The 20,914-nt window shown below is 37.0% G+C and overlaps 2 protein-coding genes across 3 annotated transcripts; both read right to left on the bottom strand.

Annotated features, from left to right (window-relative positions):
- Positions 1 to 1,358: 1,358 nt before the first annotated feature.
- On the bottom strand, positions 1,359 to 9,717 carry LOC117373799 (proteasomal ubiquitin receptor ADRM1-like). Its single transcript, XM_033969903.2, has 10 exons — positions 9,659 to 9,717; positions 8,715 to 8,953; positions 8,133 to 8,249; positions 6,801 to 6,924; positions 6,616 to 6,702; positions 6,410 to 6,494; positions 5,982 to 6,220; positions 3,873 to 4,030; positions 3,053 to 3,155; positions 1,359 to 2,690 (listed from the first exon to the last, which is right to left on the bottom strand). Exons 2-10 carry the CDS (start codon positions 8,922 to 8,924, stop codon positions 2,587 to 2,589), a joined length of 1,227 nt encoding a protein of 408 aa, XP_033825794.1. The 5' UTR covers positions 8,925 to 8,953; positions 9,659 to 9,717; the 3' UTR covers positions 1,359 to 2,586.
- Positions 9,718 to 10,584: 867 nt separating this feature from the next.
- On the bottom strand, positions 10,585 to 19,568 carry LOC117374064 (oxysterol-binding protein-related protein 2-like). Of its 2 annotated transcripts, none has more exons than XM_033970208.2 (14): positions 19,469 to 19,568; positions 19,069 to 19,206; positions 18,592 to 18,682; positions 17,817 to 17,892; positions 17,487 to 17,621; positions 17,300 to 17,397; positions 16,884 to 17,066; positions 16,703 to 16,810; positions 16,376 to 16,465; positions 16,062 to 16,188; positions 15,310 to 15,429; positions 14,311 to 14,434; positions 13,991 to 14,081; positions 10,585 to 13,695 (listed from the first exon to the last, which is right to left on the bottom strand). In XM_033970208.2, exons 2-14 carry the CDS (start codon positions 19,103 to 19,105, stop codon positions 13,593 to 13,595), a joined length of 1,383 nt encoding a protein of 460 aa, XP_033826099.1. In that variant the 5' UTR covers positions 19,106 to 19,206; positions 19,469 to 19,568; the 3' UTR covers positions 10,585 to 13,592. The 2 variants fall into 2 exon arrangements, with proteins under 2 accessions (XP_033826099.1, XP_055078948.1); XM_055222973.1 differs by having other exon boundaries at positions 10,586 to 13,695; positions 19,466 to 19,568.
- Positions 19,569 to 20,914: the final 1,346 nt, after the last annotated feature.

The following is a 20,914-nucleotide window of genomic DNA, read 5'->3' as shown; positions in this document are numbered from 1 at the left end:
TGTCTGAAAATGTATCTGTCATCTGCACCTTTCTAGTGATTGCACAGTCTGAATCGTATTTATTTGTAGAGTTTGACGATTAAATAGTGTAGATTTTGTAAATTGAAGCCACTGTGACACCAGTTTTCACTTGAGCATATATATATAGTGTGAGATGTTTTTATCTAGACAAGTGACCTTTTAATGTGTTTTATGTGTCACTGTTACACTTGTTATTTATTGTTGTCTGTAGAAGTAGGGGTGGGCGATATTGACACAATTACAATTATTTTGATAACAATATTTTAACAGTTCATTGGAAATGCACAAAACATGAATGGACCATAAACGTAAACACATAAGTACAAAAGGGCAAAAAAAAATAAAAAATCACTTTATATCCTTCTTTGGGAGTTTACACTAGATGTTTCTGTATTTTTAAAAAAAAGTTTTAATTATAGATGATACGCTCAATATTTTCTCCTAATCTCATAAACAGCAATTTGTGATATTTTCGCACATATCTCCCACCTCTATATGTACAAGTACTGAATTAGATTTTAGTGTAATGTTTGTACAAATCTGTGTTTACAAATGCACTGAAATGTCTGTTTGTGCCATATTTTCTTTTCTCAGGAATTTAGTTTTGAATGACACCTAGCAAATCCAAAGAAATTATTATTTAATGACATTGTGATAATGATTGTCTTTGTTCTTCATTAAAAGTGCCACTGGATAATTCACAGTATGAACGGTACAATGCAGTGGACTTGGATTGTGCTTACTGCAGTGTTAAAGGAGACTTATTATGCTTTATTTTGTCTTTAAAAAAAGGACACATTTGTATGGTTGTATATTTATGGAAGATTTGGTATATTACTTCTCTTTCATTTATTATTCCTTTTCCATTGTTCTCAACTTGAAACAATGAGGAATAATGCATTTTAAAGAGGAATTGCCACATTTCCTCAATTGATTCCTTATGAACATAATTTCAAATGTTCAATCCAGGCTCATAGAGACCTGGAGGAGCAATTTCTGGTTTTAAAAAGTTATGTATGTAGGTAAAAACAAGAGTTAACAGTCTGATAATAAAATTAGCTTACTCAAACTACAACAGGTATGTCTTGATGGCAAAAGCATAAAATGATTCAAAGCTAATAAAAGTTAGAATAGCATAATATGTCTCCTTTAAGGAAAGTGCCTCTAGTCAAATGGTTTGTCACATGATATTGTTACTGACACATGTTTGTGGTTATTGTTCCTGCTACATGTTTTTCTATGTGTGTCTGCCAATAGAGATCTGTCAATACTTAAAATACTGTACTTTACATGTAGTGTCAAATGTGAGTGTTTACCATTCCGAAATGAAGACTATTTAAACATTATTTGTGGCTTATTATTTCACCATAAAAAGATCCTATATACTTTGCTGTGGTAATTTTACTTAGATTGGTTATGTTAACACGGACACCAAAAATCTGATCATCTGATTTCTGGAGTTAACAGATCATTGAAATGTCACGTTAACAGTTCCATCTGAAAAGAGTAATCTGATTTCTTTATGTTGTTCATGTCAGGTTTTAACAAGGAAAATTATACAAAACATACGTGACAAAGACAAAAATTAAAGGAAATATTAAAGTCTGAAAGAGTTATTTAAAAATCTATTACACTTTGTTTTCAAAATACAATAGTTACTCTAAAATCCATCAATTAACTGACCCATGTCACCGGGTTTTTGATTATCAGTTTTCTCTAGTGCATGTGCAACAAACACCAAAACCCAGATCTAATCAATGTGTTATCAGATTATTCTAGTTACTGATTTATACTGGACAGGTAAATTTACCCAGTGTTAGTAATAGATATAGAGGGCCAATTCAAACACCAATCAGGATACTTTTGTTTATTAATATTTTCCTTTGTGGTAGAACAGATAAGACCACGGCTGACATGCATTGAAGTATAATTGCACAACGCTATCAGAGCTCTGAGCTGTGACATCTTTGTCATATAAATAAATAATCTGTACAGGAAGCAGTCACAATTAATAAATAAATTATATCTTAGACATTGGGATCTAACAATATTGACATTTTACTGTTTGTGTAGTGATATTAAAGGTGCACATTGTAACATCTTGTGCTCGTCTCCATGGGGATGTGCCTGAAATGTTCAGCGCATTAAATTTAAACAGCAGGCCAAGTTACAGGTCAGATCTGTGGAGTTGAGCCAATTAAAGTAAGAATGCATGTCACATGAAATATTTTCTTATTAATTTAATTGAATAAATGCAAAAATGTCATTCCAACCAAAGCAGTATCATCTCCATGGAGCCAAGGTAGCAGACACCAGGAAAGTGACATAGTGCATCTTTAACCCCACACTTTAATGGAATTTAATGGAATGATGTTTTTTTTGTTTTTTGGATCATTATCATATGCCTACCTACATAGTACTTTTGTTTAACTTCATTGAAAAGGAGCAGACCATTGTCTATTTCAACTCACCACAGGAAATGCATCTGTATTTAAAATTTCATAGATTTTGTGAGACGTTTGACTTTGCCAATATTGTTACATCTTTGTTTAACTATATTTATTCCTAATCCAAACTCATGTCTTCATCATCGTCTTTCTTGTCTTTGCTGAATACCTCCTGGTCGGACTTGGTCTCTGTTTCCATTGCTTTTGCAAATGCCTCCAAATCTGCAACAAACACATTTATATTAACAATTTACTGTTAAAGAATATCATATAGTTAAGGTCCTCTACATTGGACCCATCTCTTGAAATTGTCATCATTGAGGACTATGATTGTCAAAGGACAATATTTTCTTTCCTGAACAGTTTTAGAATGGATTTGATCTATTGGTTTGATCTACATAGAGTGTAAAATATAGTTACATATGGTCAGGACTATCTGTGCACGTTTTGGTTAATACTGAATATATTTTACATTTTACATGAGAAAAATGGATGTTGCCTCAGTTGATAATGTTGTGATATATTGTGCAGACTTAATTGGTCACTGAGAAATATGATACAAATGTTCAATATCTCACACTGACCTCCTTTGTTGGCTGCTTCCACGGCCTCCGGGGGTAAACCAAACTGATTCATTAAAGGCCCCAGCTGCCCTGATGCCAGAGCACTGCTGAACATGCTCAAAGCCTGGAAACAGTTACAAGAGAAGTACATGATTCAATTAATAACTACATGGAGGAGTTTCAATACAAAATAAAATAAAGACAATTGGATCAAGGTTCAACTTTACACTCAGCTGCTCGACGACTGTACAGTCACTGAGATGTCTAATAAGATGATTCAAACAGATAGACTCCAAGTAAAACTGAATGAGTTACTTTGCAGCGGTCTGAATCGGAAAATAGAAATGATCTGAAAACGTACACAGTGCCCCCTTAAAACTAAAATTAAAAAGTGACAATTTATATACAAGCATCTGTTTTGGCAATCTATTTTTAATTAATTATAAACATAGTTACTGTCAAATTGAGGGTTAAATTATAGCAAAAAACTGCAAAAATAATCGGTTTCTTTGGCTCCCTCTAAAAGGCAAGACAAGGCAACTGGACAATAAAAATGCACACATCAAGACTACAAAATAGCCTTTTCTTTGCCACAAATATTGTGTCTTGGCTCCACAATGTTACCTTGTTTGTGATGGAGCTGCTGAATGTAATTTCATTGTTTGCTTTATCATTCAGTTAGCAACTTGAGGAATATAATGTCTACGATATTTATCAAAAGCATTATAAATCATTGTGTTTATTTTTTTCTATTGTATATTAGGGAGTAGGCCCCCCCCAAACAAATCAAATGACACAATGTTAACCTCCCCTCTCCTAACCCCCTTCAGCACAAACAGACCTGCTGAAACTGTGGAGAGGTGAGGGTGTTGTGCAGCTCCTCTGGGCTCTGGGGCAGAGACTCTCCACACGGCAGGTGCGGCAGAAGCCTCTGCTGCACCTCCGGGTCCGACAGGAGTGGAGCCATCACCTCTGGGGTCAAAACACTGGCCAAGTCCACTACAAGATAGACAAGAAGCTACTGAAAGGATTACGTTACTTACATTGACGCATTTAACTAGTACTGTATATTCTAAGAATATATGCAAAAATATGGACTTTTTTTACAATACAACAATACAATAGCATTACCTGGGGCATTTTTTTCGAGTTGTGTGATTTTTAAAGCTGTTTTCATTTTCATCGAGAGAAATGGTGAAGATGACCTTATTAGCATATATAATTTTAGCTAGTATAAAATAGCAGAAGACTGCTGTTTAATACTTATCTAGTCACAGTTTAACCAGAAATTTAGCCCTGTTTTCTGAAAAAAAAAAAAAAAATCACAATTCTTTCCCTCATATTGATTCATTCTTTTTTTCTATAAACAAAACAGACTTTTAACCGTCACAGGTTAATACAGAAAATACTGAAATTTCTTCCTTGGCTCCTCACCACATGCTTTTACTGACCGAGAATTGGCTGTGGATCTCTCAGTTAAAAAGGCCCAAACTGATCATTGACTATCTCAATTTAAATTAAATTAATTGCATAGTCTATTATACACCTGGTATAGTCCTGGTTCATTCATAGCACACTGCTCCACACAGTGGTGTAGTTAGCAATTTGGGGGCCCTAGGTGAATTCATGTACTCTTTTTTCAGTATTTTTCAAATATTTATTGCCTTTTTACTGTCACACATCTCTATTTATTTTAATTAGGGTGGACTGGAAACGTCAATTTCTAGTATCGTATTTGAAAAGTTTGGTACTAACTATTCTACTTTCTTTTTTGCTGGTTCAATTACATGTTTGTGTTTGTCCATAACATCTGACAGCAACAGGCCTGCTCACAGAAATCAGTTAGAATAGGTTATAGTTTTGGTCAAATTAATAGCCTAAAGTACATCAGGTACTATGTTCAAATCAGGGTCAGGCTGTCTTTCCCCTCTTTTCGGCAGACATTTTACTGATGCATTTTAACACTAAGGCTAGTGTGAGCAAAATAAGCTGGCCTTTTGTGCACAAGTTTCATTCTGTGATCTAATCCTTGTCATATATGTTTAGATCATGTTTTAAACTAGGCCTATTATTAAGAGCTAAACTCTGATAGCAAAACCAGGACCAATTTGATGTTGACAATTTACTCTCAATAAAGAATATGGACTTTGAACAAGCTCTGAGATGAAACAAGAAACACCCGAGCTACATTTGAAGACTCTCCTTCTACATGAAATAAAACGCGGTGGCTAGTAGTTTTCATCCTAAACTGAGGAATGAGATTCTATGCACAAAGCACCTCCTTACAGATGCACGTGGCTAATTTGCATATTTATATATTAATATATGTGAAATTCATTGAACTTTCACTACCTGACATCTGAAATTCCAGAGTAGGGCAGATTAAATATCAAAAAGTAAATTATATTAAGCGGATGAGTAATAGTTTCAGTCTAAACTTATTTTTTAATTGGAACTAATTTTCTGTGCATAGGGTTCAGCACGGACAATTAATATGCACAAACTTGTACTCTCTAGTACTTCGACAGATAAAATTGATTTGACAATCAGATATGATTTTTTATTCATATTTATTTATACAGGGGAACCCAATGAGAGCACTTAGGCTCTCTTTTTCATGGGTGCCCTGTTTAAAATACATTACAAACAGAGAAAAAACAAACAAGTTCCTTCCTTAGACTTATGCAGTCAGATGATCTGGTATTAAATGTTCAATGATTAACAAGCACCTGAGGTATTCTGGCAGGTTTTGAAGTAGTCCCTTATAGATGTAGATAGTTGTTGTTTAAAAGGAAACTACTCTGATTTAATGTAATATTCAGAGAATATCAAATGAGTCTGAGGCCTTGGCCAAAAATGGCCCTGAGTGGCAATTGGTTGGGGACCCTCCAGGTTGGGGGCCCTAGGTGGCCAAATAGTAGCGCTACCTCTGCCTCCACACAATGCTCACCTCCCTGTGCAGTAGCTGGGACATTCATGGTTGCTAAGATACTCTGCAGGTCCCGTAGCTGTATAGGTTGAGTGCCGGAAGCCGGTGCTGTGAGGGGAGGTGCCGCGGGGGTGGAGGGGGAGGAGGCTGGAGGGGAGGAGGCTGTGGTTGCTGATGGGGTGATGGGCGTGGTGGGCACCTGAGATGAGCCCAGACGACTCACAGTAGAGCTGGAGGTCGGAGTCACAGCGGTGGAGGGGCTGTGGAGAAAATGTGAACAGAGAATAATTTTCTCTATCTAGTATTTTTCATGTAATCTATATGTTTTTGGATAGTGAAGGACAAACACGATAACCATATTTGACTAAAAAACTAAAACTATGATACTTGGAAACTTAGCTGCTAATGTTTTGCTATGTACATGTACATGTAGTAACTTTAAAACAAACCTTGTGGAGGAATTACTGGCAGCTGGAACGCTGCTGCTGCCGAGAAGGTTGGCCAGTCCTGGACCAGCTAACGCCCCAAGACCTCCTATAGTAAAAATACATACAAAGTACTCCAATCATTTTGGGATAAAATATTAAGATTAAAACTGAAATATTAGAGAAATATTTCTTTTAAATGTTATGTTTTAGTACTATATTTGTCTCACCAATGCCTCCAAGTCCAGTGGGTCCGATGAGCTGCATGAGCTGATTGTGGCTCATGTTTCCCAGAAGGCTTTGCAGGCCGCCCTCCCCTTCACAAAACACAACAAACAAGAGTTTAACATTTTACAATCTTAATATGTTAGAAAATATATTAAAGGCCAGAAAATAAGTAGACTTAGCATTTTACCGCCCAGAGCAGACAGGTCGTGTCCACCTCCTCCACCACTGCCCAGAGCTCCAGGCATAGGAGGGTTATTTAGATACTCATTCACTTTACGGCAAAACTCCTCATCCTTATCTGTGCTGGGCTCCTGAAAAGAAAATGGTATTGATTTAAATAATCAATATAGGACTAATCACTGTAGAAGTAATGCAGTAATATAACAATAACTATTATAATAAATATTATACTGTGAAGGTAGCATACTGTTATACCATAGATTGTTAATACACTCTGGTCAACTCTGTTGACACTCTGGTCAACTCTGTTGACACTCTGGTCAACTCTGTTGTTTTTAAAGTGCATTAGAAATAAAGTTGGATTGGATACAATATTGTGAGATTTGCATATTATTATAATCTAGAGATGAGACAATATTCTGTGCAACGAGATGAAACTAGAACGATGGAAAAAACGATCTTACATTTGGCACAGGCATAGAAGGGTTACATCAAGCTCTAGCTCTGGAAAGTGTATATTTGAGCAGCTGTAGCTAAAAGACTTTTCCACATAGAGCCTTGTATTTCACATATTCAGACAGAGAACACTCTAAAATCTATTCCAGTTTTCTGTTTCCAGTTTCGCAGTAATAGGACCAGTATTGATACAGATAATCAGTGCTAAAGTTGGTAAAAAAGATTGCAAAAAAATCGAATCAAATATATACACGCCACTCGCAGACAGCAATGTTTTCCAAACTTAAACATTGTTTGAAAAAGTTCCACAAAGAGATATTTAGGCCTTAATCCATATGTTAGTTAAAGGAAGAAAGAAAGAGACAGGCACTCCTGTGTCTATATCCCTCTCAGCACCATACGTGTAAAGTGAAACAACAGTGGGGGAGAGGAGGGAGGAGCAGGAGCAACAGAGAGCACAGAAGATTAAATTCACTATCAGTCTAGTCATTTAAATAATAAAAATGAAGTGTAATAGACATATTGGATATTGAGTATATTGTAATAATCAGTAGTGATTCATGGGAAGATTTACACTGCAGCATTGGTGTTTAAAGCATAACAGTTGTTTAATGCATTTAGGCCATTAAAAGCATATGATGAAAATTATATAATTTTGTCATTTTTATAACTCAACACATAAAATCCATTCACAGTGCAATATATTAAAAAATAAACCAATTGTGATTTGATCTGATTATTGTAAATTAGTTCAAAATCTCATCTAGTCTCATGAAAATTCTTACATCTGTTTTGCAGTTATACATAGATTTAAACATGATTCTGTAAAGCATAGCATAGGCTCGGCAACATACTGTCACATAATAGATCTCAGGCTTCGTACCTGCATCCAAAAGAAGAGTCTCTTGGATCCTGCCTTAAACTTGAGCACATAGACTCGTCCAGTGGTACACTGGTTCACCCTTTTAAACTCACAGTCATCAGGAAAGATGATCAGGTCCTAAAACCAAATAGAAGAGGTTAGAAAAAACACTCAAAATTGGTGAAATGACAACTAATGCCATCAAATGTAATTTATCTAATATCTACCTATAATGAGTTTAAGATTTAGAATATACTGCGTGGTATAAGCTTCATCTGTAACAGCTGCTCTAGGGTAGACTGATGGATGCGAGACTGCTAATCTCTGCCAATGGCCATTGACCACCACCAATCCCTCACACACCACATTCACACGAGGTAAGGTTTGTGAAGTGTATAACTTGGATTCATCTAAACCATGACTGAAAAGAGTACATAGGTGTCAGTATTTGAAGTTGTGTGTGTGTGGCCCAGTGAACCCATCACAATTAGTAAAATAAATCTAGGCTAATATAAAACTACTGTAACTAGTCTAGTCTATGCCACTTTTTATCAACTAATTTTGACCAATATTAAGCTAATTTGCCTTGTTTGAGTCACCTACATCGTCCACGTTGCCAGTGGTCCGGTCCTTCCAGCAGAAGTGGATGAGAGAGTCATCAGTTTGTTGGATGTAGACTTGGCCTTTACGTTTGTCGGGGGTCACCGTGCTGCCCTTCATCGTCATCTTCCCCGCCCTGAACTCTACCAAGTATTTACTGGACGACCCCCGCGACCCAGACACCAGACTGGGAAACAGCGCTCCAGACGCCATGATGGACAGAAGGAAGAGGAGAAGGGAGTCTGATGATGACAGGGAGAATACACTAAATACACTGCTTTTTGGTTTAATGCACAATGATGCTCAAACACAGGCAAATGTGGAGTTAACTTTTCACCACACATATCTCCCATTGGTCAGTTTCTGTCATGCTGAGTGACAGCTGGATTCGACCAATCACAGTAAGGCAGTGAGGTGTGAGGAAGCATTTAGGTTTTAATATTAGATGTTTCCATTTATACATTATCTTATTATATTTATGGACCACTGGTGTTTGTGACCTATATTGTGCAAGATGTTAATTGTTCACTTGTTCCCGAGTCTGTTTAAACTGGTAGACTAAACACACCTGCATAGTTTAGCGAGCCTAACCAAACTAGAAAGATCCACAGAGAAATAGCATTACTGCTGTCACTGTGGCATGCCGGGTCGAGCTGTCAGTCCTTTACAAACCAATATTTTCGTTATAACAGGTCTTGATGTTAAGACTGAATGTATATTGCAACATTTTGATAAATAATAGCGTAGTCACCACAGCATAGGGTTATTTATATAGCGACTAGCCTCTCCATCACCAGACGCATGGATGACTCTGCATCCATAACCGCATCCGCAAAACATCAATGAACAATGCGCACATAAAATAGATTTAATAATTTCTTCTTAATAAGCAAAGTGTGCCCTCGACAAAGCTGAACCAAAATTAGAAATACATGGACAATACTTACATGTTTCTCTGTAATATCGGTAAGTCACTCACAGTAGTCAGTTTAGCGAAAATGTGTCCTGATTGGCTGATTGAAAACACTGCTGGGCTGTGATTGGTTCGATCTTGTGTCAATCTAAAAGCATCATTCAAGTTAGGTTGAAAAGGCACAATCTGACTGCACAGTCCAAATGAATTTAAATGTGCCTAAACAATCAGTGTTCATATTTTTTATTTTTTATTAATGAATGACTAGCCTGCCTAAACTAGGACTAAACCAGTTATTAACCGGGTCTAAACCAGGTCTAAACCAGGACTAAACCAGGACTAAACCAGGTCTAAACCAGGACTAAACCAGGACTAAACCAGGACTAATCTAGGACTAAACCAGGTCTAAAGCCAGGCTAAACCAGGACCAAACCAGGTCTAAAGCCAGGCTAAACCAGGACTAAACCAGGTCTAAACTAGGACTAAACCAGGTCTAAAGCCAGGCTAAACCAGGACTAAACCAGGACTAAACCAGGTCTAAACCAGGTCTAAAGCCAGGCTAAACCAGGACTAAACCAGGTCTAAACCAGGACTAAACCAGGTCTAAACCAGGACAAAACCAGGTCTAAACCAGGACAAAACCAGTACTAAACTAGGACTAAACCAGGCCTAAATAAGCACTAAACCAGGACTAAAGCCAGGCTAAAACAGGACTAAACCAGGACTAAACCAGGTCCAAAGCTAGTCTAAACCTATCTAACATAAGGACTACACAGTAAAATAGTAAGTTAAAACTAAAGTTGAACCACCAACCAAAGTCTTAACTAAGACCGACAAAGAAATACAGTCAAAATGAATGTGTAGGAGTGTCAAATAATGTAATTTAACAACTAAAGAGCAAAAAAATAATTAAGTTGTGGTATCAAATCAAACAATAAAAAAGTCACGCAATTAAATAAGTAGGTTGTAATAGTTTATAATTTATTTATTAAATATGTCTGCTTGTCTATAGAGGAGTGGGTAACAATAAAGATGTAAACATTTTAACAGATGCTGCTGTACAAATAACCTGTAACATCGAGCAGCTTTGAGTGGCTACAGTTCTCACAAGGTGCTTTGAGTTGAGTTTATTCAGTAGAAGCTGAGGACTGATTTCTACTGTACAGTTTGTGCATAGGCTTTGCAAGACCTGGCAACCCTAATATTGGCAGCACTCAAAAGATCTATGGCAATTTGGGTAACTTTGTGAAACTAGTTATTTGACAGGATAAAAGTATTTCACAAAAATCCATGGCAGGTTTTGTTCATATGACAACACAGCATTGCAGAAACCATATAGTTTTAAATAGAGCTGGAGACAGGTCAGAATTCTATGGTGGAATTTGCTGTTTAACTGTCAAATTGCACATGTGTTTACCCGGTTTATGGTATTATTGTAATTACTGGGCCTATCCACATGAAACAAAAACTGGCAGAGACTTCAACATCTTCTCTTTCAGCCCAAATTAACTATATGCTGATTTTTTTTTTCACAATAGCTTCAGAAAGTGGTGCCATTATTCTATCCCAAAGACATCATTGTTGTCAATCGAAAGGACTTTAAGCCACAAAATTAAATGGCTTAAGTCCATAAAGTGGCTTAAAGTGGAGCCAATCCTTAACAATCAATGATAAGGTTCAACATTTTTGGATGATTGAATCTCCTTTTTGAGTTATATAGGGTCCTGCTCTCCATCTGAAACTATGATAACAAATTCTACAACGTCACTGCGACCTATTCTGTCCTTATGTTGGAAGGTCCTTGTTTTGAAAGGAACAGTTTTGGGAAGGAAGAACACTTGGTACAAACCATAGATTTAGCTTTTGTTTTTACTTTCAATAGGAAGCCCATATTAGAGGCACACAAAATTATTGTATTTTTAGCCAGAGAAAAGACATTTGAAGTATTTGGAACTAAAATGAGCACCTTTTTATATTGCTCACCATCGAATTAGCATAAAAAAAAACACTTCGCTTTTATTTTTGTTCAGGCTCTAGCAACAAAAAATATGCAAGGATGCGTCAATTTAAGTAGACAGAGGAGATGTATAGGTTTACTAAGGATTGGAAATAATTGTTCATATGTTTGGCAGCTAATGTCCCTTTGCTTGAAAAGTGTATTTACAGTTTCTATCACAGTGCAGAATGATTTTATGGCTTAACTTGATCACCATATTCCTTAAAGGTTTCCATAGAGACTAGAGTGGCAATCACTCCGGTACTTTTATTTTATGTGGTATTTCACTCCTACTAAGGTACTTATTGCAGGGAAATTTGTTCTCTGCATTTGACCCAGTCTTCTTTAGAGCTGGGGTGACCTGTCAGAAGCAGTGGGTGACCACAATGTAGCATCTGGGACCCCTCTCCGGATTCTTAGATTGGCTTGTGTTACTTCAATTGTTCAATTGTTTCAATTGTTAATTGCTATGGCAATGGTAAAAAAAAGTCACTACTCTGAAACCCATGCATTGTATTTCAGATAACATCACATTTGTAAGGACTGTAATCACCAATTTAGAAATGATTAGACTCAACATTTGTGAATTCACATTTTAGATATTTGTCAATACCAGACTGTGACATCACAGCTCACAGAATCAGTAAGCCTAATGTTAAACCAATGGAGATTTTTAGATGCTTAATACTACATGTAGCATTCATTCAGAAGCATGTTGACAATATAACATAATAGATATATTTACTAGTAGTGATCCAGTATCTTAGGGGATTGTTCCAAAGCTGTTTTGTTTGTTTACTTTGTTTTTGCCAATGTATCCATCTCTATGGAGAATTGGCAGATCTGCCAGTAACAAAGTTTTTGACGCTCAACTACGAGCTTTATGTTTTTTGTTTTATATTTAGATTCATGGGAAAAGTAGGACCATTTGGAATCCACTGAGATCCATGGACAAAATGCAAACTCTACTGAAAACAACACGATCTGGCCCAGATAACCCAGGAAATCTTTGCTCATAGTTGTTATACCCATTTATTATCCAGCTTGTGTTAAGACCAGGAGGGCCACTCTAGTCTTCTCAATTATTATTAGGTATCTCTTACTATAGGCTTCTACACTTCAGCAGACAACAAATAAATGTACCATTAACTCCAGTATGTTTACTATGCCAGCAAACATACACATATTTCAGCAGCTTTTCAAATGTAAGTGTACACAACTAGTTCATTTTTACACTGTATGAGGGACAAATAGTGCTATCTTAGACACTAAATATTTAAACTGGTTATAAAACTGGAAGCAAGTGTGTTTCAATAAGCCCTGATATTAAAGTGAGGTACAGTACATCAATGTTTAGAAAGTTTGATCTCTAGTAGCTCATTTAAAGGTGCACTGTAACTTTTCTGGTGAGGGGTTAGCTACTTCCTTATCCCCATGGAGATGTTTCTGTTTTGACTCAAATGTTCCACACTATGACATTAAGCTTACCCATCTTGCATTAAATTTATTTGTTATTTTTATTAGTACATTATCTTGAAAAGCACACATTTTTACTGTTAGTGCGTCTCCATAGATCTGACCTGTAACTTGCCTGGTGGCATTACTTGTTCATCTCCGTGGAGAATAAACTGATATGTTTAATGCCCCGCTGTGAAATACTTCATGCAAAGCAGAAACATCTTAATGGAGATGAGCAGGTAGTGTACCACCCATCAGAAAAGTTCCGTAGTGTACCTTTAAGTCACATTTTTAAGGCTTTATAAAGTTATGATAATTGTGTTTATACTATTTTTAGCATAGTAAGTGCAGCACAGTAAAATGGTTAAATTTTTTAAGTAAACTAAAATATTGTTCGACCTCCCTTGTGGGCATTTGACAGTCAGTGATGAGTTGCCACACGCATCAGAGCATGATTCAACACAAAACAGTACTGGTGATAGAGGATAGGTGGCACTACAGAGCAGCTCCCACGTCAGTAAATGTTGGGGCAGTCACTGTAGTTCCTATCAAAGTATCCACCTCTGTAAAGCCAGTCCTCTGCTTCAGTGTGAGGGTTTGTGCCCAGATGAAACCACCTGCAAAAAAGGGTTGACAATAATCATTTGTTGTACATTTTGTATAATTATGATAATTGCCAACAGAGACAGATGACATTATATCACCAGAATGCGCAGAAAACAATAGTATAACAAAGTACGATTCTATAATAGTACATTTGGTTTATTTCTTGCTTTGAACTACAGTAGCATTGGTTCATTATAGACAAAGGCAAAAAGTATTCTTAGGAGGTACTTGGGATTAATATAAAACTGGTTCTCAAACTTTTCAAACCATTTTTCTTAGAAATTGACAAAAGAAGAATTAACACACCGTGTTGACCACTCCTCCTCATCTCTGGAGCGCTCTTTTCTCGCTGCTCTCTGTTTCTCCTCCAGTCGCTCTTTCTCTGAACTCGCCCTGTCTGTGGATACACATGAGGACCATTAAATTTGTTTAATATTGAATTGTAATGTGTGAAAACAGTGAGATTTTTTTCAGGTCAAAAGTCAAATGTTCAGTTAATTTATAGCTATCGTTATATTGAACATATATATGAACATTGCACTGCAACACTGGAATTTCCCCATTATGAGACAAATAAACGTTCTCTTATATAAATGTGTAGTCTATTTAGTGTATATGTATTTTACCTATGTCCCCATTCTCCATGGCCCTGATATCAGGCCTGAGTCTGCAGTCTGTCGGAGGCAGGAGTTTCTCTGTGCCCGGCTCCAGCTCGTTTAGTGTCATGGCAAAGCTGGTGAAGTTATACATCTACATCAAAAGAAACACTGTTTACAAAAGATGTCCCTCTGCCAATGATTAGCTAGTGTTGATTGTTTTGATCCATTATGTTAAAAGACAAAGGAAAATTCATGTGAGCTTTGATGTGTTTAATTGTGCTATCAGAGGCAAATAACTTGGCCACTGGGAATACCAGGGGCCGTAGTGGCTCTAGAAGTCAGAAGCCAAATTTGGGTTACCAAATATATGGTTACAGGGTTCCTATGAGGTTCCTAAAGAAGACCAAACGTGTCATTACTGCATGAAAGCATGGCACATTAACTGCTTCTACAAATTTTTTTAATAATTACAGTTCAATAATATAACAACGATCTCCTTTTTCTCAGGAAAAGGGGACAGTGGGTTCTCAGCGTAACCACTGATAAAATAGGGGCCCCTGAGGGTAGAAAAACTGCTGCTTTAGTGACAATTTGATGTGTCCTTGGACAAGATACTTCACCCACATTGCCTAGTATGAATCTGGTGTGGTGTGTGTGTGTGTGGGGGTGTGTGTGTGTGTGGGGGGGTGTGTGGGGGTGTGTGTGTGCGTGTGTGAGTGTGGGCGTGTGTGTGTGTGTGTGTGTGTGGGGGGGGCGGGTGTGTGTGTGTGTGGTGTGTGATGTGTGTGGTGTGTGTGGTGTGTGTGGTGTGTGTGGTGTGTGTGGTGTGTGTGATGTGTGATGTGTGCTGTGTGCTGTGTGCGAATTCTGGTTTTGGTTGGATTTGCAGCCTCACTTCTATCAGTCTACCCCAGGGCAGCTGTAAAAGTAAAGTTCCTTTACTGTCTTGAAGGGCCCTATATAAATCCAATGCATTACATTTAGTGACTTAAAAGGCATTATTTTTTATGCTTATTGGATAATAACCTGTGCTGAGTGTGGCGGTCGGGGTGTTATCCTCCACAGTAAGGCACTTCCTGGGATCACAGTTACAGTCTCCTGAATCTCCGGTACATCATCTGAGTCGTCCTCTTCACAACTATTTTCCTAAAACACAAGAAAGAAAGAAAACACATTTTACACATTTGTATAGCAAATTTAAACTGGTTGACTGATATAAATAACCAATGTAAAAACAGTCGATTCACAGAACTACTGAAATTCCCACAACTTCAACACATATCTTAAGCCACATCATTGCAAGACTGTGTAGAATAGTGCTGGCAATGTAGAGTACCATTCACTGTTGACATAACTAAAACAGGACCACAGCAGAAACACTATAGAACCCACATTCAGTTTAACCTTACCTTCAGCTAAGCCACTGCATGTCATTGAATATTTATGTCTCAAATTTCCCTTCACAAACGTAAATAAAACAGATGTGAGCAGGTAGTAGGCGGCACAATAGGTTAAAAAACGTATATAATTCCATGTTTATTAATGCAATTAGATTCATTTTGCAATATTTTATTATGCCAAAACTATGCTGGGATCAACCAAAATTGGGAATACATATAATACTTAAGTTCTTTTGTGTTGTATAACATGTATAACTAAGAAAAACTGCAATATATTTAGCTTATTTTGTCAATATATTGTGCAGGCCTATAGCAAATGTAACACTATGTGCTCATTAACATAAAATATGTAGTAAAATATATATAAAAAAATAGTACCCGCTTTGTCTTTTTAGATTCCCCTCCGCTCTTCTTATCAGACTTTTTGTGTGTTTCGTAAACTTTTGGGTCAACACTATACATGCACTCCGTCCATTTCCCATATATGACCCTTAGCTTCTTTTTGCTGGTGTAACAAAAGATTATCAATTAGCATACACAGATAAATTAATATTGACAGTTTTCAGACACACAATATCTGATTTCTACAGTTCTACAGTGTTAAACTGAGATGAGGGAACATTTAAATATTGTTATGCAAATGTTGTAGTTAAATATAGTGGGATAATGGACCATGTCAAAGTAAATCACACCTTTTGTCTTGAATGAATCCTTCTACTTTGTGCAGCTCTTTTCCGAACATACCGCATGATTTGAAGTTCAAAACACACTTATCTCCAGTGCTGAAAAACAAATACGTCAGAAACAAAAACTAATTCAGAAATAAACAATCTATTAGTTGTCCGGAAAGCTAGTGTTAGGATATTTTTTTTACATAAAAATTTGATTAAAAAAAAACAAACAAAACACAATCTTTAAGGAACTTTATGGACTAATTTGATTACCGTGTATTTTGTTCTTTTCTTTTTAATTGTGGACCAAACAATCTTTGCGTCTAAAATAAAGAGTAAAATATATACCTATGGTTGAGGATCTCCACAGTTCCATATTGTTCTATCCACAGTTTCCCTAATATGACATTATGCACACAGCACATTGGGTTCATCCACGTGTATGCTTCTTTATGTCTTAAAAACAAAAAAAACAAGCGTTAGTACAAATTATTTCATATCTATATCACTGACTCAATCCCAGACTCACTTGAGCAGCTCCAGTGTCATGGTGCCTTTGGGCTCGGCTTCGATGCTTTTGCCCCAGAACTTGAGTTTGGGGTAAATGGAGCCGTGGAAAGCAAACTCCTGCTTCAGAGACTCTGCGTGGAAGGCACTGATTGGAGGATGGTGGCTCACCTGCTCCGAGATCAACCGGTAACCCTCGTCTTCCCTGAACACTCAAAAATATTTGTATCAGTCAATAATTTATCAGAGGCATTCCCCATCTTACCAGAGCAATGAATATGGCCTTTACATTAATATCACCTCTACTGGGCACCGTCACAGAATTTATAGCTGTAGCAATTTTGGATAATTATGTGTGGAAATTTACATTAGTTTTAGTCTCGTGCATTTATATATTTTTAATTTGAGACAAAAAAATATTTTTTTTATCTCGAATACCTTATGAGTTCATAGGTTTCCCCAAGTAATGGATTAAATGGTTTTCCAGTCCTTTCCCACTGAGATGCTACAGCAGACACGGCAAAAGCAGCTACAACCTATAACAAAAAAACAAAAAAAATTAATTATATTCATACATTTTTAATAATAACAAACTGTAATTTTAACATGTTTTCTGAATGCGTACCTGCATGCGATCAACGGAGTCCGACAGGCTACAGGCTTTGTGGATGAGGTGAGTGTGCTCCATGTACTCCGAGATTCTCTGGAGAAAGCTCAGTGGCTCATTAAATACCACTGGCATCGCTATTTTGGACAGCTCCTACAATTATGAGAACAGGGTATGATATGTAGACAAGAAACTCATTGGGTCAATGATTTTTCTAGGTTAGCAATAGTGCAACAGTCTATGAAACCACATTTATCTGTATCGCCCAGATAAATGTGTTATGTGCTATGAAACCACAAAACACATTTATCTGGGCGATACATTTTATATCATGGAGATTTTACTCGCCATGCCAATGCATTTCTTCAGGATATTCCACACACTGAAGTTATTTCTGGAGACCATTTCTGCTGGCAATGTTTTCCTAAAATAAATAAATAAAGAAAACTGGGCAAAGGCATAGTTTCAATAAACATCTCTTCACCTGTCTTTTGCTGTCAGCCAGTCACAGTTTTCTATCTTTGCCTCTCAACCAAACATACAAAGCAATTTCTCTTCACACTGTATCCTCCTGCACCAGTTATGTTATTGTAATTTCAAATGCAGCAATTATCAAAAAGCAAATGCAAATGGGAGTTTCCTCTTATCCTGTAATGTTTTGCAGAATGCCACAAATAAGATGTACAACGGTTCATTTGTGCCAAATGCTGTTGACTTGCTAAATAAGAACTGATGAAATATATGGGCGCAACACACTTCTTCTTTTTATGTTGTGCACATTTTATAACCTTATTGACTGTTAAGCTCTGACGGAGAGACTGACTAATTTAATCTATGGTGGATAATAAAGTTTAAATGACATTAAGTTACAAATGTGTTTTGAAATGCCTGAGATAACTGTATTAGTTTAGCAGTTTAATCTATCAGTTAATCTTTAAATCTCTCTCAAATCATAATGCTCCGGGATGTTTTAACTTAATCCTGATTTTTTTTTTAAACAAAAATCACAATTACATTAGTTTCTGATATTATGCAGCCCTAAAAAGAGTTTATAGTAAATAAAGAAAGTTGTGTGACTGGCCAGGGTAAATAAACAGTGGTTATGAATGAATGCGCTCCTCACCTGCGTTGCCACAGTCCATTCTCCTGAGAGGCACTTTTGGACACTTGGGCATCTTTAAAACTCTGCTCACATGAATCATCTGACTCCAGTCCTGAGGGACAGAGAGTTACAGAGGAAACACACAGATGGATACATAATTTACAAGACAATATAAATATGTCATTGTTTTTCACCAGCTTTTCCAAAAATAAGAACAAGATAAGATCACTTTGTTGTCATATGTATTATTTACGAGACATAAACAGGCTGAAACAAAACGTTATTTCTCACCAGCTAGATAATACATGTGTTGCTAAAATTCTTCAACCACGTAAAACTACACAAAAACCTGTAAAATTAGCTTAAACAATTTTCACAGAAGAATGAAATGTAATGGGTCAAGACTTATAATTGAGCAACAAAAGAGCATTCGCACAATAAGACATTCACATATTTAGATGTGATTATATGTTTATTTCTATTAGTTGGGCATCTCACCTGTCTCGGCGTCGTAAAACTCCTCTTCGCTGTTCATACTGAGCACTGTAGTAAAACTGTCATTCAAAACTTCATGTTTGTCCCATCGGCCTGGTTCCGTGCATCATATTTGGACCTAACACCTGCACCCGCGGACAGCTAAAACCACAACATCAACTGCTTAATAAACTGTTACCACATACCACAAAACGGACCACAGTAATAAGAATAATCGCTTGTAGGTGGTAGGATTTGTTATATGTTGTTTGTTAGCATTCTAACAAGCTACACATCAACTAGCATTAAGTCATAGGCTGCATAGTAAATGTACAGGTTTCAAAGAACATCATTGACGCACACACTAAGATATGTTGGTGAATGAAGTGTAATATACATTAAAATCTCATATAAGTACGACTACCTGATATTTAAGGCCAAAATGAAGATTGAACAGCATAAACAATCCGACTCCACTACACACAGTCGAAGCGGAAGTCAGCGGCAAGGACACCGTGATAGACAGGTCCGACAGCCAATCAGATCACAACTTAATGGGGCAACACCTACTACCTTTGAAATCAGGCTAATCATTTTTCTTAGACATTCTCGTTTTCCTTTGTGGTATTATGTTTATTTTTGCTTGATTAAAATGTGTATAAGTATGAAAATTTACTTTATTTGTTATTTTTCATTATTTAAAACAACTTCTTTCATACGTTGCAGCCATGGGAAGTAGATGCGAAAGTAGGACAAAAAAGGCTATAAATAATAAACACAGGTCAGTTGACAGAAATTTGGAAGGCTGCGGCAACAAGCCTCACATGGGCCCCTCGCTAATATAAATGAATAGGTTAAAGGTCCAATTCTAGGCCCACTAAAACTGTGGGACCCAAGACCCCTCTAAACCCCTTCTATTCCCCTGAATGAACATACATTTATTTCTATCTATCATTATCAGCCTAAATCTTTAAATTAAAACATATCTGAATGTAACCTTAAAATCCAAGAGGCATCAGTTGTTGTTTTTTTTATCCACTTTATTTAAAAAAAAGAACTGAACAAACTAGATTTACCATCATACGGCAACCTTTCTGTATTGTCATGGCAATGATATACTGTACAAAACTCTGTTCAACATGTGTCATCAAAGACAAACACAACCTATCATAATCAAATAAAATCAACATAAGTTATTAATGTATTACAAATAAACATTTTTAGCAGTCTATGAACAGGTACATTGTTTCAGTGTTTACACTTTCACTTTTTCTTGTCCGTCTATCTCCTTCGTCCGCCTCTCCCTCGTGGGTTACCATGTGATTGAAAGGGAAATAAGGGACCTTCAGGAGGAGTGGGAAGTAAAGGAGTTTTGTACCTAGGAGATATAACTTGTTCTGTTTTAACATTAGGGCCCACAGTGCTGTTATCAGACTGTTCAGATCCAGTTACACCCGATATTGGGCCTTTTATTTCTCCAGATTTAGGGCCCTCACAGTCAGCATTTGGTAAATCAGACTTTGGGCCTGAGTCTTGATCCCTTCTGTGGGTGGATCTGTCCCTGCTAGGACTTCTCCTTCTACGAGAGGGTCCACGCTGATCACCTCTCATGTCTCTCCCACTGTCTCTCTCTCGGTCATGGGACCTCCTGTCCCTTCTGAAGCGTAATCTTTCTGGCCTATCATCATCTTGTCTGTTTTCCCTGTTTCGGTTCCAGTCATCCTCTGGTCTCCAGCGTTCAGGCCTTTGATCATCAGGCCTCGGATCACCTAAATCACCCCTGTTCCGTCTATCATCTAGGCCATCCCTTAGGCCTCCAAGCTGTCTGTCATGTGTTTGAACTGGCCCCCTATTGTCTGGGACTCTGCCC

Source organism: Periophthalmus magnuspinnatus, chromosome 7 (assembly GCF_009829125.3).
Source record: "Periophthalmus magnuspinnatus isolate fPerMag1 chromosome 7, fPerMag1.2.pri, whole genome shotgun sequence".
Taxonomy (NCBI): Eukaryota; Metazoa; Chordata; class Actinopteri; order Gobiiformes; family Gobiidae; genus Periophthalmus; species Periophthalmus magnuspinnatus.
The sequence above is the reverse complement of the archived record's forward strand: the minus strand, read 5'-3'. Positions and strand labels throughout refer to the sequence as shown.